This window comes from Gymnogyps californianus, chromosome 14, assembly GCF_018139145.2.
Source record: "Gymnogyps californianus isolate 813 chromosome 14, ASM1813914v2, whole genome shotgun sequence".
Taxonomy (NCBI): Eukaryota; Metazoa; Chordata; class Aves; order Accipitriformes; family Cathartidae; genus Gymnogyps; species Gymnogyps californianus.
The window spans coordinates 8695521-8711973 of NC_059484.1; the positions used below are offsets into that span (position 1 = coordinate 8695521).

A 16453-nucleotide genomic window follows, 5' to 3' on the forward strand; every position below is an offset into this window, starting at 1 on the left:
TCCCGATTTGTGAGAAAGCTACAACTTGGTGTTTGCAAAGTTGTCAAAGCCACTGTTTGATCCTTTTGTTTTACCAAGTTTTACACACCGTAGTGAACAATTTAAAGTTGATATAATGCTCTTTGATCAGTATAATCAACTCATCAGTAAAGTGTACAGGTGTTGCTCAAAATTTAGCTTGGTGCTATTTTTTCCTGAGAAGTCTAAATACTAGCAAATGTGGGCCAAACACTGATGGATTCTTAGTGATAATTTTGCACAAGTTTTTTCTTTTCTTTTTTCCCAAGGAGTGTTTATTTTGCACTCCCTACTGCTGTTTCAAGACAAGCCTAAAGAATGTCTTCTAATTGAGAAGGCAGCAATGCTTTTTTCCCATGTGAAAGCACCCCTTACATGCTTTCTAGAGAGCCTAGATAAAAATCCCACCCTTCCTTTCAAAGCATTGTTGTCTGTATAATGGGGAGTTACTTGATCACACGCAGAATGTGCAAACAAAATGTGCCAGTTGCACAACACTAAATGTAGTTGCTTCTAGAACTGGAATTAGTGGTAGCTGGTTCCATTTTGTTTTCAAAGCAGGTAAGCATCAGGTATCGGCATCATCTCTTTCAGAGCAGATTCTTGTGGGTGTGAATGGTTCAGACAAAAGCCACCATCCCTTAATAATAGTATGAGCTTTAGTTTCATATAACACTTGCCCAGTGTCTACCTGTGCCTAACTCTACAGGTCATTCAGTGTAGTTGGTTAAGTGCTGAATATGATGGGTACATTCTAAATCCAGATGTTCTAAGATGTCACATTATTATTTGCAGAGGAATGTACTAGCTGACTTGAACTCAATGAGGAGTAAGCCTGAAGAGATCCCTTATGACTTCTCAATATGACCTCATATAACTGAAGAGGCTGAATTTCAGCAAAATTCTATTAAATCAGTAGATCTGTTTGTTGCAAGTACCAAAAGAATGTCTCAAGATTGAACAGGTTTCAGATTTGACTCATGTTTAATTAGAGTTCAGCATTATGCTTTGCCTTGGAAACAGAATAAGTAATATATTGAGCAACACCTGGTCATAAGACATGTGCAGCCTGTTTTGGGTAAACTGATGGAGTCTGGATGAAGTCTTGTTGCAGCTGGAAAGCTTAGTAATCTCTATTGAGAAAAAATATAAAAAGGAATTAAAAGCCTTTTTTTAACACAAGAGACCTGAAATGATTGGGATTATCAGTCATGTAACATAAGCCCATCAGAAAATGAACTTTTGTGTACACAAGACACATGCCGTGGCTAGTTACTGATTAGCTTGTGAGGGCAAGCAGCTAGGTGGATCCAGAAGGCAAGACAGCTGGAAAAAGGAGTCTGAAAAGGGAAAAGCTTTGTGGACCAGGTATGGGCCAGAAGTGATTTGGAACAGTGAATCCAAAAATGGTGTTACTTCTAATTCCTGCTGTGTTCAAGAAAAAAGGTTTTCATATGCACTCTATGTAAATAACAGGATTGCACATTTTCCTGCAGGAGTCTGTCTGTAAAACCTTAAATGTCTCCTAAGAATTTGGGTCACGAGGAGATAGATACTGATGAGAACAAGAAAACCATGATAGCAGTATGAAAGCCTCTTTCAATGAGTGATAAACTGACTTTCTCTTGTTTTCAGGCTCCTACATTTCTGCCCTCCAACCAACAATAGGGCAAATGACTTTCACCATCTTGCATTTTGATGTACGCTTTAGGCAGAGTATTGTCCTATTCTCTCAACAGAAGCTGAATAGAGCTTCTATTAAGTAGGTGGTAGACAACATTTGAATATGCCAAGTATGTATCATATCCTGAAACAGACTGGACAGCATCATTAAATGCTTTGTTGCATCTTCTGCTTTTGCATTCTGATTTTCTGAGTATTTGTCAGATCTTTAGGAATGGGGTAAGCAGTAATGTTGAGGATAACATGACTCTGAAAAACAATTCTTAATGTTTGTAATACAAAGAGAGAGGGAAAGACAATCAGCACTCTTTTATTTATTTGTATTGTTGTTTGTTTTTCAGTGCACTGGAAGAGACTGGCTTTACTGCCTTAAGCAATCCTTTTGCTGGTCCTTTTGTAGACTACACCAGAAGCAGTAGAAATCTGGAATAAAGAGCAAACCAAAAATTTGGTTGAACATTGTAATTAGAACTTCAGCGTCACAAATTAAAAGACCTGCTGACTGGCTCACAGAACCTATCCTTTACTGAAGCAACATTTACCCTTTGGTAGAAGACATATCTAGAAAATAAGCTGAATGTCCTTGTCAAGTCTGAAATACACAGTGCAAAAATATTCTTAAACAAAAAGCACAACTTCTAAACAGGGGTTTAGGGATAATTTACATGTATCCTGTGTTAGATGTGACTTCAACAACTCCAAGTTATCAGGGTTTTAGACAAGTGAGATAATTGTTCTCCAAAAGCAATAAATGATTGACACTATTACTTTCAGGGAGGGTGAGTATCCTTTCTTGATTCACAAGTAACTTACTTCTGGTTAGTCTCTGTTGAAGACGCACTCAGACATACGTTACTGGCGCAGACATAAGTCATTTCAGGAGAAGTTTTGAGAATCAGAAATGATGATGTTTGACAATCCTTTCTGTTTTACAAGTTTTACTGTAAGTATTGTCATTTCAGTAATCTTCCAAAGCTATGTTGCCATTTTGTTGATAAAATAGGATACTACTTGAAATCCAACCTCTTTTGTGTTTTGTTTTGTTTTTTTCCTTTGGTAAGACTAGGGAAATAGGGTTCTACAGAAATTGTGAGGAGTTGCAGCTAGGTAGTTTTCTAAGAATGAAACAAAGTTAATAACTTTATAGAAACATGTAAGTAGTAGGTGAAAAGTTTTTTTTATATATATATTATTTTCTATTCTTGAGGCATAGGCACAGTGAATACAGTCAAAGACATGGCAGCTTGGGCATATTTCAGTCTGAACATTCCAGTCTTACAGCTATAAAACTGTGTGTCTGTGCCTAAAATGCAAGATCTACATTTCAAGTTTACCAAAAATATATGATGAAAAGTTTGTTCATTTAATTTTTGGATTAAACCCGCACAAAATTGTAGAAGATTATCTAGAGTGAAGGAGAAGGTTATTTAATAGTTTTGCTTTACTTTATATAAAGATTTTTTCTAAACTCAAAATTTTAAGCCTGCTGCTCTTGAGGGTTGGTTTGTTTGTTTGTTTTTTATAAACTAACCTCGATATTTGAGAACTCACCTCCACTAGCTTTCCTCCACAAATCTCTGCAGTATGATGATAGTTGGGAAAATCAGCTACTATTTTCCCATCTTCCATTTTAACAGTTGCCTGTAATAGAGAAAGGTTTAATGTTCCCTGGGGTTACTGGCATTTATATTATCAGATACACTGTAAACATCTGTATACCTGATGCTTAAGGTTTTTACTTTTAAAAAAGTAGAAGTTGTGTATTATACATGCAGCTTCATGAACAAGACTAAAATCCTTCTGCTTTAGTTCTTAAATGTTCACAATAGAAAAATGTTCATCTAACAATACATGCAAGTTCCATATCTATGCAATATTCATTCGTAGCTCAATAATGATCTGACTACAGACTATGCTTCTCATTCACTCCTCAATGTTTTATGTGGTTCTCTTGTTTTGACAGTGAAGTAAAAGGCATGATTGTATGAGTTAATTTTGAAGTAGCATTCTCAGATACTAATAACCTGCCTGCAAGCAGCGCAAAAGTCACTGTGGACAAGTGATGTGAATCTTCACCCTAGATCCTGAGTTTCATACCTCTAACTACAGTAGAATTCATCTCGCTCATTTAAGTATAGGTGAACATGACTGCACAGTCTGCAATCACACGTTTATACTGTAATATGTGCCAGTTGCTATAAGAGCTGTTTCTGTGTGGAAGAAGTATGCCAGGATGCTACTATGAAGATCACAAATACTACAGCAGCTCAGCTGACCGCCAAAACTAGATACGTAGTTCCATCACAAAATCAGTCTTGTCTGTATAACTAGTCAGTCTTGCCTGTGCTTTTAGTAATAAAGACAGATGAGCCAGTCATATTTAGAGGAGAAAAAAGTAATTTGCAAAATGAAGAGATGAGTGGACATTTTTTACCAGATACAAGGAAACCATCTTAGTAGTTCATGTATTGTTTAGTGACACTATACTAAAAGGCAGTGGTTTCTCTGCTGAGAGTCATTTACCCTGCCTCCATCTTTGGCTACTTAATAGGCTTTGGAATGCTGAAGTGCCCAGGGCCAAAAAGAAGAGAATGGAATTGGTAATATTTCAAAATTGTTAAGTTTGCAATAAATTGAGAAAGTAGAATTGTGTCTTATTGTATCTGTTAGGTTTCACAAAGATTTCTCAAAGCCAAAGACATGGGTTTTTTCCTCTCGTAATCAGAAAGGTATGACTAAAAAAGCATTCTGGATATCATGCAATGCTATTGCTATTCTCAGTTTGCCACAGCTCCCTGATGCAATTGCTGGTTTTCCTGTCTCTTCAATATGTATAAAGCATTTATCCAGTACTCTATTGTAGCATTCTGGACACCTCACAAATGCAGACTTCAGCTGTCCCAAACTGTCTTATCTCTTTAAATAGATGAGAAATGAATAAAGTAAAGCAACCGTTTTACAGCAGGTTTTGCATCCAGATTTTGTCCATGACAAGAGCAGATCAATATCGTGTAATCTTCGTCTCGCTAGAGGCTGCTTAAGTTGCAAGTTGCTCTGTACTTCCAACAGGAAGTAGGACACAGATTTTTTTTTTTTCCCCTTCACTTTACACAGTCTTTTAAGGCTCAGGCACAGGTGACTTCAAAAGGTGAGCACTGCCAACAGGCATGGGCAGAGCCAGGGACCACAGCACTCCCCTCCGAGTGTGCTGCAGTTGCTGTACAGTGCTGGACAATGACACAGCTGCCAACCAGCTCTTTAGAGTTTTAATAAGCATTATGTTTGCTTGAGCTGCGACACCAGTAGATGCTTGACACTCTACCCTCATTCTTTATTAGTACGTACAGTTCTGAAGCTCTAGCTCTCTTTAAAATCAGATTTAGATATTTTGCTAGGGGCATCAAGAAATGGGGGAAAAATTATATGTTTCTAAGCTATGACAGATGAAAAAAACAATTTAAGGAAGATGTCCCTGAGACAGATTTGATTTTCACCCTAAATTAAAAAACAACTGAGACAGTGTAGAACTTAAGACCTAAATTAATTTACCTTGAACTTTTTACCACCCATTGTCTCCATGTCTGCTTCCTTGCCAATTGTGAATGTGTTGCTTGTGGTGCGGCCTCCTGGGAAATGCTGCGTCCAGGTGAAGTCATTTCCATTCTGCACCACCTCAGTGACTATTTTGCAATTCCTTCCCATTTCAATCTTGTCACTGGGGAGACCTTAATAGACACACGCAGTTTATCAAATCTAATAGCCTACCAGCTGTATTTGAATTGAAGCATGCTAATGGTATGTTTGTTCTCAGACATTGGTGTCTGAGCATCTGATTTGTTGGGTTTTTTCCTGGTTTTTTACAGCAGTATCAAAGCTCTGAGTTTAAATTACTGGTATAAAGGAAGATATGGGTACATCAATGCATTTGCTAAAATATTAAGTTTTGGTCTTACATTCTTTTCCCTGAGAAACGATACACAGAATAAATGTATAGATACAAAGTATATATAAATATTCCCTTCTACTTAATCTACACATGCAGATGCGTGGAATTTAATGTGTATGAACTTGTGCCTTTGCTACATAGCTGCACATACCTATTTACTATTTGCTATTGCTTTTTAAATAAATGAACACAAGCACTGAACTTAGGCACACAGACCACAGTGTCCCTAAGAGCTTTTACAGGGTAATCTCTGAAACAGGTTTGCACAGTCTTCTGAAAGCATTCACAGAAACCTGCTCCTGTGTAAGATTTTGACAAGCATTTTCACACTAAATGTATACTCCCACCGATGAATACTAAGGACAGAAAAAGTGACCTTCACAACCACCAACTGCGAACATCTTGGCCCTTCATTCTGCTGCCACTGAAAAAGAATACTACTTCTGTAGAACAGGACTATTTCCTGCGACTGACAGTGCTTCTTATAAGAATGAAAACTGAATCTCCTTGCTGAAGTGCAGAGCACTCCTACCAGTCTTAGCCCCTGTTGATCTCAGCGCATTTCAGTAAAAAGCCTTTTTTTTAAAAAAGCATTTTTAACTAATTTATAACCTTTAAGACTTACACCCCAAGACGTACTTACCAATCTTCTTCACAAAGTCATCATAGTTCTCATCACCTTCGAATTCGTATTTGCCTGCGAATGCCATGTTGCCCTGGTGATGGGGCTGGTAGAGCAGAATAGCAGCTGGAACAAAGAAGAATGGATAAGTGCAGATGGCTTGAGGCCCTCGTTTTTATAAACGAGCCCAAGCTGTTCAGCTCACCTATACCCACACCCCTTGGAAATATACTTTTATGATCTATGTGAGTCACTAGCATGGATGCCATTGACCTGTATGAAAATCAAGGTTATAATTCAATTATACATCCTTGACAATAATCTGGAGATCAGCAGAAATCAAGGACAAAAGCTCAGTTTTCATTTTAGTGCGTATTTAAACAAAGTGATCTATTTTTACTTTCAAGATTCCACTGATTTTGCATTCAGGATGGAATAATGGTAAAATACGTTATAATGAAGCAGAGAGAAAACAGCTTCAAAGCAGTGTCCTGAGATCACAGCCTTGCTCTGTTTGGAAGTGTACCCTATATTAGTCAAAATATGAAAACAAGAAACAACCTGCACAGATTCCTAAGTAATTCTGGTAGGATATGGGCAATGACATTCTGGGTAAATTACTGCACCTGCACATGTCTTACCTTATCTCCACACAGAAAAAAGAATTATGAAATATTTTACACTACTTGGATGTAAAATACATTAGATTAGTCCATGGCACCATGATCCCATACCTTATTTAATATCAAGAGACAAATAGTGCTTTGTATTGCTTAGCAAGTGTTTGCACAAAGTACAAAAAATATACTTATTTTGGAAAAGCAGAGCTCTGATTTATGCAAGATAACCATATGTTAAAAGTCAGGGAGTCTGCTGGGTAATTTAGAATGCATACAGGAGATGTCCTATGCCTAATGAATCCATTGCCACACACAGATAGCAGGGTAGGAAATTCCCAGCTGCTGTGTATTGGCATAGCTCCACTGGCTGAGGATACAGACCAACAATTTTTAGTCTGAACAAAAACATTCCTAGGATTTATGTGAAAATGGTGTCATAGATTGGAATTTTATTTTATTTAATTAAAGTAATAAATTTGGGAAGGAACAGAAAATCTATTTTTCCCTGGTTTTATAAAAGTCTGGAGAAATATATAACAGTGTTCAACAAGTTTTGCTGTATGCAAAGTGGGTTCCATTTCTTAAATGCAATTGATTTAATCCCACATGCTAATGCAAGAACATGTCTATTTAGAGTCAAGAAACTGATCAGAAGAACAGGAACATAGGCTGGGTGATTAAAACCATGGAAAACAAAGGTCCACTAAACTTCACCACCGCTCTCCTTGGTATACTTTCAAATTAATGTATTCTATGTAACCAGTTCTGTATTTCTAATTAATAGATTTATCCACATTCCACTCTGTCAGAGAATGAGACAAACTTCAGTAATGGGATGAAACGTCAGTAAAATGTTAAATATCATAAATCATGGTATATCATTACTGTAAAACTATACAAATTAGAAGCATTACTACATCAAACAGTTTTATTACCAATAACATTGTCTTTGAGTTCACATAGTCAGTTGTACACTCCGTCAGCCTGTGCTCTAAATCCTGCATGTTGGAGAGGGTAGCGTAGTTTGCAAGCTGTTCTACTGAGTTGAGACAGAATGGTGCCTCTTAGTGAATCCTGCCTCCTACGGGTCCTCTCTCGTATGGTCACAAACTGGCTGTGTCTTGATGTAGCCTCACAGATTCGGGACTGCATGTAGATTATGTCATACCAGCATTAAATTAAAGAGGAGCTAGAAATAAGACAGCCTGTACCCAACTGTTTTGTCACAGCGTACCAGTGTGTACAGTAACTCCTTAAATTAGTATCTGTCAGGGCAGGTTTAAGGTTTTATTAAACGTAAATATATTTGCTATACATACATATATATTTAATGGCATATTACTTGTCAGGGTATGTTGCAACTCAACGAAAAAAATCCTCTCTAATTTGTATTAATTTTTTATTTTACTTACTAAGCTGCTTTCTTTTATACAAAGCCTCTGCTGTCCCTAAGTTATACAGCCTTTAAACCAGTTACAGAATACGCAGGGCATATGAGGTTTCAATAGGAAAACATTTCCTGTCTTAGGAAAATTTTTGCAGTTTCAAAACTTTTCCTTACAGGGGAAAAATGAGAGGGATTCCAGAATAACACACTGACCGATGGGTGAAAAGTCTGAATCAGGCAAGAAGGGGACTTCTAATGGAAAAGAATTTTCTGACCAGAAAAAGCTTCAGAAAATTCCGAGTCAGTTTTGTGACAGATTGTACCTGTGGACTGGAAAAGAGCTTACCTCATGTTTATTAGTTGGGAATTTATATTATTTCTGGGGTTTTTTTTACCTACTTCCTCTTCTGAAGTCTGAAAGAAAGTAACTTCAAAATCTTACATCTTCTTATGAAAGAAAACATAAAGCTTTCAAATGGAGATGTGGTTTTTGAAGTTGACAACAATCCTTTTAAAACTATTTGTTTGGGTGTATGTTCCTGGCAGGAAAGCAGTTTTCCAGAACAGATGCAGAAAGTGAACAAGAGTGAAGCATAACAAAATCATTGTCAATTTGTAAAATAAAAATGGAACAAATGTCCTAGGAATTACTGCCTTCCCACCTCTTACCCTTTACTCTCCCCGTATTTGCTCAGCTTTAAATTGTACCATGCTGTGCAGTGGCTGACTATATTGTGCTGGAGTTCATGACGCCACAAAAGCCATACCATCTGCTGTCTGCATGCAATTAAAAGGATGTCTCCATACTTGAAATAGAAGAGAGCAATATACCTTCCCTCTGTGAACATTCTCTGTGTCTTGTGATTAGCATTCAAAACACAGTAGTGTGGGAGAAAAGTATGAAACTGGGGGTTTCTATATCAATTACAAATACATAAGATTCAGGGAAGGAACAGAGAAAATTGTTTCACTGCCAGCGTTCCCTTTCTACTTTTGATTTAGAAGTGTCTGTAAAATGATTCTGACTGTCCTGCAACCATATTTGACACTTAGTTTTTTAATTAAAGCTCCTTCAGCTTAATCCCCAGATTGCTGAACTCAATGACCAATTGTGCAGGAGTAGACAACTGAAAAGGAAACTTTCTTTATCAGCTGGACCCAGATGCTTAGGCCCTATCTATATAAAGAGAAACAGCATTAGCATGGAAAACAATGAGGTGGTTGCACATACATAGAAGCCTCAGTTCTTATTGCTATGGTAAAGCTAAGTAGATACCAGTTAAGTCACAACAGTGTAAACTCTATGCCATTAATAGAGGCAAAACCCCTAGTAATTTCAGTCATATTTGAATATACCATTTAGAGGAAAGTATCATCAAGCCTATTTCATACATGAGAAAGCTGAAACACTGAGAAAAAGTGACCTATCAGAGCTTATGATATAGTGAATGGATGATGCAGCCAGTAAGAAATCCTAAGTCCAGGCATTAACCCAGGGTCCACAGGATGGCACATTAATTTAAACATTCTTATAATAAACAAGCCCTTGGAAGCAAATAACGAGAGCTCTGAGCGACCATTTACTTTCAAACAGTCACTCAGTTTTACACTTGCTCCACTGATGGGCTGTGAGAATCTTCACAGCTGCTTAGCACAACTGGCTGAGCAAGTCCCTAGTTAAGATTCTTGCCGTCTCCAGGTGGCTCTGTGTATACGGAAAGATAACCAGTGTCCAGTCCCAACTGTGCTTTTGGAGAGCGGGTGACCAGTGAGACCATCCTCAGGTTAGCTGAGCACTGAAGGCCTCTGTCTTGCACCAGGCTTTCAGTGTTCCAGAGAGATATGCATAACCCTGTGAAGAAGGTAAATGAACTCAAGCCACAAACTCTTCTGTTTACATAAAACTTATTGGGGGACAATACCACTGGCATAGTAACACCACATGGACCTTGGAAGATAGATCAAACTGGATAAGAAAAAAGCCACAGTTCTGTGAAAGAGGAAAAAGATAATCAGATTATATGAACAGTACTTGAGCTTTTATGTTCTCTCTCTCTCTCGATAAAGATCAACTTATATTGCTAGCTTTCTTGTGACGTGATATAAAAATGCTGACATCTACACAACTATACAATACTTAGAGCTTGCCTGCAGTGGCGATGTGGTGGGCATAGAGCCAGTGTGTAGTACAGTAAATCACCAATGAATAACTATTTGACTGGGTGGGTCACTCTTGCCACACACTAGGTATGAGTCTATTCACCTCCAAGGAGTTGTATGCTACGCTGTACATAAGAGTTCCAGAGCAGGTTACAAACATCCTTCCAAACAATAAAGGTAAGACTACACAGTGTTAATAAACGTGCTTGCTCTGCCTGGCTGCTCAGGATCAGAATCAGTTTAGAACAAGTTTTGAGCAAACGTGCCATCATCTGTACCTGTCTGTGCAGAGGAGTTTTTAATGTGCATTGTGAATTTGCACCCATGTTTCTGCTTACTTATTCTGAAATAAGTCCTTACTTTCATTCCTGCCTTTTTTGTTATAAAACGTCATGAAATTCGATAGTGTGTTGGAGAATGAAGAATTTCATTAAGTAGTCTTCCAAATACTGAGTCAGGACAATGTTTATTCCAAGAATAAAGGAATGGAGGCCCTCTGACTTTACTGAAGTTATGGTCACTTGCACAATTGCTAAGGTTAGTCATCCAAGTCCCTGTCTCTTCAGTTTCAGCTAAAACCAGTATCCTTTTAATGACCTTACACTTCGCATTTACAATATTCATGATTTTCCTGCCTCTTCAGAGCTGTGAGCATCTGATGTTGCTTTTGCATACCCCTACAGCAGTGCTTCATCCTTGGTGGGCTGGTCATTGAACTAAATGGTGCAGAGAACTCCAGAATTATCCAGTAAAAAAAAGAATAAATTAAAACCAAATTATCTATGTCTACGCATACATGTATTTTAAATACATTACATGTATTTAATCCATTCCAACTACTACAATGTAGAGCCTGCACGCTGCTGCAAACGACCTTGGTAATTTTATACTTCTGCTTAACAGAACTCAGTTCAAATCCAACTGAATTAACAGCTATAACTGAGACCAGTGGAAAAATAAAAGATATTTCCCTGGCACAAGGTGAAAATCGTAACAGAGAAAGGCAAAAGAATAAAAAGCTTCAGGTGTAAAAGCTGAAAACAGCTTTCAGATAGTGGCACTATCTATCTATAATTTTCAATGGAGAAAGATGCAGCTGTTCTTTATGTAGGTCAAAGAAAATATCATTATTCTATAGGCAACTGTGTCTGCCATCTGGTGGCCAACTGTCAGGGCCCGTATGCCAGGCAGCATGTCCTACACCGAGCCCCCACCTCACCCATGTAAACCCCTGACTTCAGTTAGAGCATGCCAGGGTTTGCAACTAGCCCTGTGCCACAGCTGAATCTCCAAGATGAATCGCCGCTCCCCTCGTTCTCTAACTGTAAAAAAAAAAAAAAAAAAAAATTCCCCTGAGCTGGTTATAATCAGCTCGATAAGAGTCATGTTAAATGTATCATTTATATTTCTATAATCTATAAAAATATATCAGTATTTATAGAAGCAATTATCTTCATACGTTTCACTTTGGGACATAGTTCTAAATGAAGATGATTTCCTAAGCATTGGTTTACGGTATCACTGACATATCATACAGCATTAGCCTTTGCTTAAACACAAATACATTTGTATTGCTATCTTGGCAATCAAGATGACACAGGACTGCTTCATACAGATTTAATTAAACATTATAGATCAGAGGCCAAATGCTGGCTCCCCTGAATTCAGTGGGAAATCATCTACAGTTGAACTAACACTTCAACACAATTTAATGAATCTAACTTTATGTGCAAATGCTATTTGCAGCAGACTGGCATTTGTGAAACCCATGGAGTGGATTCAGCTGTCACAGAGAAACACCAATAAGGGTGTGCATGCTTAGATAGAGCAGCACTGTTTGCAGACAGAATGCAAGGAAATGGCATAACCTTATTCTGCGAGGTCTAAGGTGCACAGGCTTTTTCCACTGAATTTGTCTCACTGAGTGGGAAAAGAAACCAAAACAACCCAAAACCATGCATTCACAGTTGTGCTTACCTAACTTTGAAACCTGAGCCACTGATCTAACATCAACACATAGTAAATCTCAAATATTTGAATGTATATTGTCAGGACTACGGGCAGGAATTAAACTACTAGTTACAATGAGAAGTTATGCAGAAAAGCTCAACACTGTATTTGAATTTATCAGGATGACATGAGTTGCAACTGTGTGGCTGTTGTAGACAGTTAGCATGAATAAGTTGTCAAAGAAGTAAAACTCTTGTGGAAGCTTATACCCAAATGGAAAGCTCATCTAAAGCGAGCAGTTAATTCCCTCTGTCTCCTAAGTCAGCTACCTCTGATATGCAAAACAGCTGAGTCTTCAAATGCTGGTAGGAACAGAGGGAACTTTCAGGAACCAAATCAAAGGCCTTGGATATCTTTACTTTCAGAATTTACTTGCCACAAAGTCATAAATATAACGCTTTTGCATTCTTTTTGTCACGTTGGAGTCACCCTGCCCTTGAATGTCTCCCAGCATGCTTTAAAGTTTATTAACCTTTCAGATATGTTGTATAAAGCCAACTGAGATACACTCAAAGACAAAATGGAGATAAGGAAAGTAATTCCATTAGTGAATGAACTAGGCTGAGTAACTATCTTTGAAGTGCTTTTAGAACTGGAATGCAATTGAACAAGGAGTACAGATTCAAAATAAAAGTAGGAACTCTCCAGTGAAAAGAAAGTTACACTTAATGATTCTTTCAGAATGAAACCTGATCAGGAAAGCTTGTAAATTCTTAAAACAGCTGTATCTGGCAATTATTCAGCAACCCTCCATAGTAAATGGCTAATGATTATTAATTCCTTTGGTATTCAGAGTAATCATTCATAATGAATTCAGAATGAACTCATTTAGTGTTAATGTAATGTGTAATTCCATGGGAGTCCTATTATAATGTTGCCTTATTAAGTATCCATTTAGTATAGTACTAGGTGTTACTATTCTAAACCCATAAGCAGTAGAAAAGTAATTACCAGCAAGATGTGGCTGAATTATTGAAAAGCTAATGCTTGTACAGAGTACAAATATTTAACAGACATGCACCAGCCAGCTCTACAGGACTTCTACAGGTGACACAGTACAGACTCTGTCCTTGCCCGAGATGTGACATTCTGATGGGTAGGACCTGCCTAACAAAAACAGGAAAGAAAGTATCCTACCAGAAGCTGAGAGATAGAAACATTTGAGGGGGAGGAAGGCATAGATCTTCCAAAAATCCAGTATTTTTGGGACTCCCTAAAAGGAAATTTGATTATTTCCTGCCAAAACACTCTATCAGGAAAACCTTTAGTCTGGATCTCCAGAAAGGTAGTTTCCAGAGAGCAAGATAACCAAGTGATTCATTCAAGCTGTACAAGCTGGCATAGCCTCTGTACAAAGTGTTTGGTTCTGCTGTCCCTGACTGGTGTTCCTGATCTCTGAGCGCTACCTCAATGGGACTGCTGAGGTCTGGTTTGGGCAACTAAAAAGACAGAAAACTAAACCTAAGAAAAAAATAAGAAAAAAGAAGTGCTTAGTTTTCAGGTAGTTTCATCAGTTTTCAGCTGATTTGGGTCTCTGAACTGTCTCAATTGCATGGTCAGGCCTTGCCAGTACAACAGGAGGTACAAGAGAGAGGAGGGGAAGATGAACGGCACCATCATCATCAACGTGTAGCCCTTTCATTGGCCTAGCAGTGACTGCAAACCACAGAGCGACTGAGAGCAGCCTGAGGATACGACAGTGCTGCTAAAATTGCTCAAGTGATTCCTAGCTGTCCTTGAGCCACCTCCTGCTTTGTGCTGGCACAACCATTTATGCAGCAGTGTAGCAACCAGAGCAAGGGCCTGATTTGAATTAAAAATACCAAAGATAAAATAAAAACGTATTTTTCAGCTGGATCAGTGCTCTGATCCAGTTCTTTGCGTGATCACACAAACAGCTGTACTGGCATAATGCAAGTATTGGCATGGAGAAGGGAACAAGCAGCTGGTGGAATATCGGCACAAAGTGGCTATGCCACTGAAAAATGCTCACTGTAATCATGGTCTGAGTTATACTTTATGATCTATATTAAAAGAATAAAGAAGTCCAAACTGATAATTGTAAACAAGGCTCTGGAGAGGAAAAGCAGAAATATGCTCATGCTAATTGAGCTAGTGATGTGTGCCTAGTTCAGGTTCGCTGAACAAATTTTCTGCAAGCTGAAGGCTCAGTACAAATTCCCTGAACTCATTATTTCCTATTTCCCTTCAGAGTCCAACACCCAAGTAAATCAAATCAGCGCTCCTGGACTCAGAAGCACCAAAACAAAGAACTGGGAGGGACATCTCTGTTATCATTTCAGTCTCTTCTAGAATTGATAGCACTCTATGCAATTTCTTGTCTTTGTTACCGTAGCAGGCAGTTTACTCCCTGGTATGTAAAAATCTTCTTTTAATTTCTAGTTTAAATTAATGCATGGTTATTCTAAGCCTGTTTGCACTTGTGCCAGCATTGCCCCTTCTCTTAAGTAGAACTTCTTTCTCTGAATTTACCCCAAAGTCCTTTAAAGAGCAGTTACATCCTCTTTTTTGCGAGGGTAAATAAATTGGGCTAAGCCATGCCAAACTCTGTTAGACACTTCTGAAATGACAGACTTTTTCTTCCTCTTATCATCCAAGTATTCCTCTTCACTTACTCCAATTTCAGTAACCTTTTTGGAAGAGAGGTGACTGGGACCTATAACATTTTCCAGCTCAACAAGTTTCATTTCACCTTTCAAACTAAGATCATTAACAGACATACTAAAATGTTTTGGTTTTACAGTAAGATTGATACCAGCAACTTCTTGTGAATCTAATTGTTCTTTTCTTTCTTCAAGATTCTTCCCTTTAATTAGTTATCTTATACTAAATGTTATCAATTGCATTCAATTAAATGGTAATAGGGACTGATAGCAGAAATAGGAAGCTATCTTGATTTTTAAGTTTTAGTAACGACTACAACAGAAGACTTGAAGATTTTTGTTATGCCAGTTTTGACTCACGTAATCTGAAAATGCACAGTAACATGAATTTTGGCTACTATCAATTTGGCTCACACAAAACTGTTAAGATTTCTTTGAAATATCATCTTTGGATTAAGAGCCACTATGGAACATTTTGAACCTCAATGGTTTTAGTCTAATACAGACAATTTTTAACAAGTTGCTAAAGTGAAAGATATAATTCAACCTTATCTGCAGAGTCTTCTGGTAAAAGCAAACTGAGTTAAAGATACTACCTCTACATATTTCTTTGTTCCATATATTTATACTAGAAGTCCCTAACAGAAAGTAACGATAGTTCTAATAAAGTTAGTAACCGACAACCCTAAAGCTAGGCATAGTTACAACTACTGTTTTGAACTTTTCTGACCAAAAGCCAATAGTCATCTCCCCTTTATCTACGTAGTTCACGTGATGTGTTGTAAAGATTTTATTACTTGATAGTATCTATATGATTGTACTTGCTGACACATCAGGACAACATAGCTCCAAATAGGAGCTTATCTTCAAGGTAATCTAGTCTAATTTGGAGACTTCTGTCACATGGCTGTGGTCTTCTAAGCAATCCTCAGTCATCACAAAAAGGGGGGAAAAAGCTACACATCAATATAAAATGAACGTGCACCGTACCTGCATTTAAAATTAGTTGGAACTGACAGCAGGGAGTGTAACTGAATGCAATAGGCTGTCAGCACCACACACCAGCACCACCGCCAAGAAAAAAAAAACATTCTTTCTTAGCCACTATGTATTTGGAAGGTATCATGCTCTGGAAGCCTCCTCTCTACAGCTACAGCTACCTACAAAATTTGTACGGTAATTTATTCAAATTAGGCTTAGAAGGCAACAGGAGGAACATGGGATGAAGCCAGGACTTAGAGTTTCAGGAATTTATCCTGCTTCTACAGCATAAACTGGAGTTCTGCATGGACTCTGGTGGCAGCAGGCCTCTCGTGATAGCTGGACAACTTGCTGAAACGAGTCCTAGAGCTTGCGTTTTCATATGCACTGAACTGACTTGCA

General features: G+C 38.0%; 1 protein-coding gene across 3 annotated transcripts in view; it reads right to left on the reverse strand.

Moving 5' to 3' along the window:
- Positions 1–1993: 1993 nt before the first annotated feature.
- Positions 1994–16453, reverse strand: part of FABP6 (fatty acid binding protein 6) — a 45468-nt gene continuing 31008 nt past the window's right edge. For all 3 annotated transcript variants that reach the window (XM_050905418.1, XM_050905419.1, XM_050905420.1), the window contains exons 3-6: positions 6291–6395; positions 5251–5426; positions 3253–3342; positions 1994–2124 (exon numbers count right to left, since the gene is read on the reverse strand). In XM_050905418.1, the coding sequence (XP_050761375.1) occupies positions 2071–2124; positions 3253–3342; positions 5251–5426; positions 6291–6395 (425 nt within the window). In that variant the 3' untranslated portion in view covers positions 1994–2070. The remainder of the gene's footprint in view (positions 2125–3252; positions 3343–5250; positions 5427–6290; positions 6396–16453) is intronic.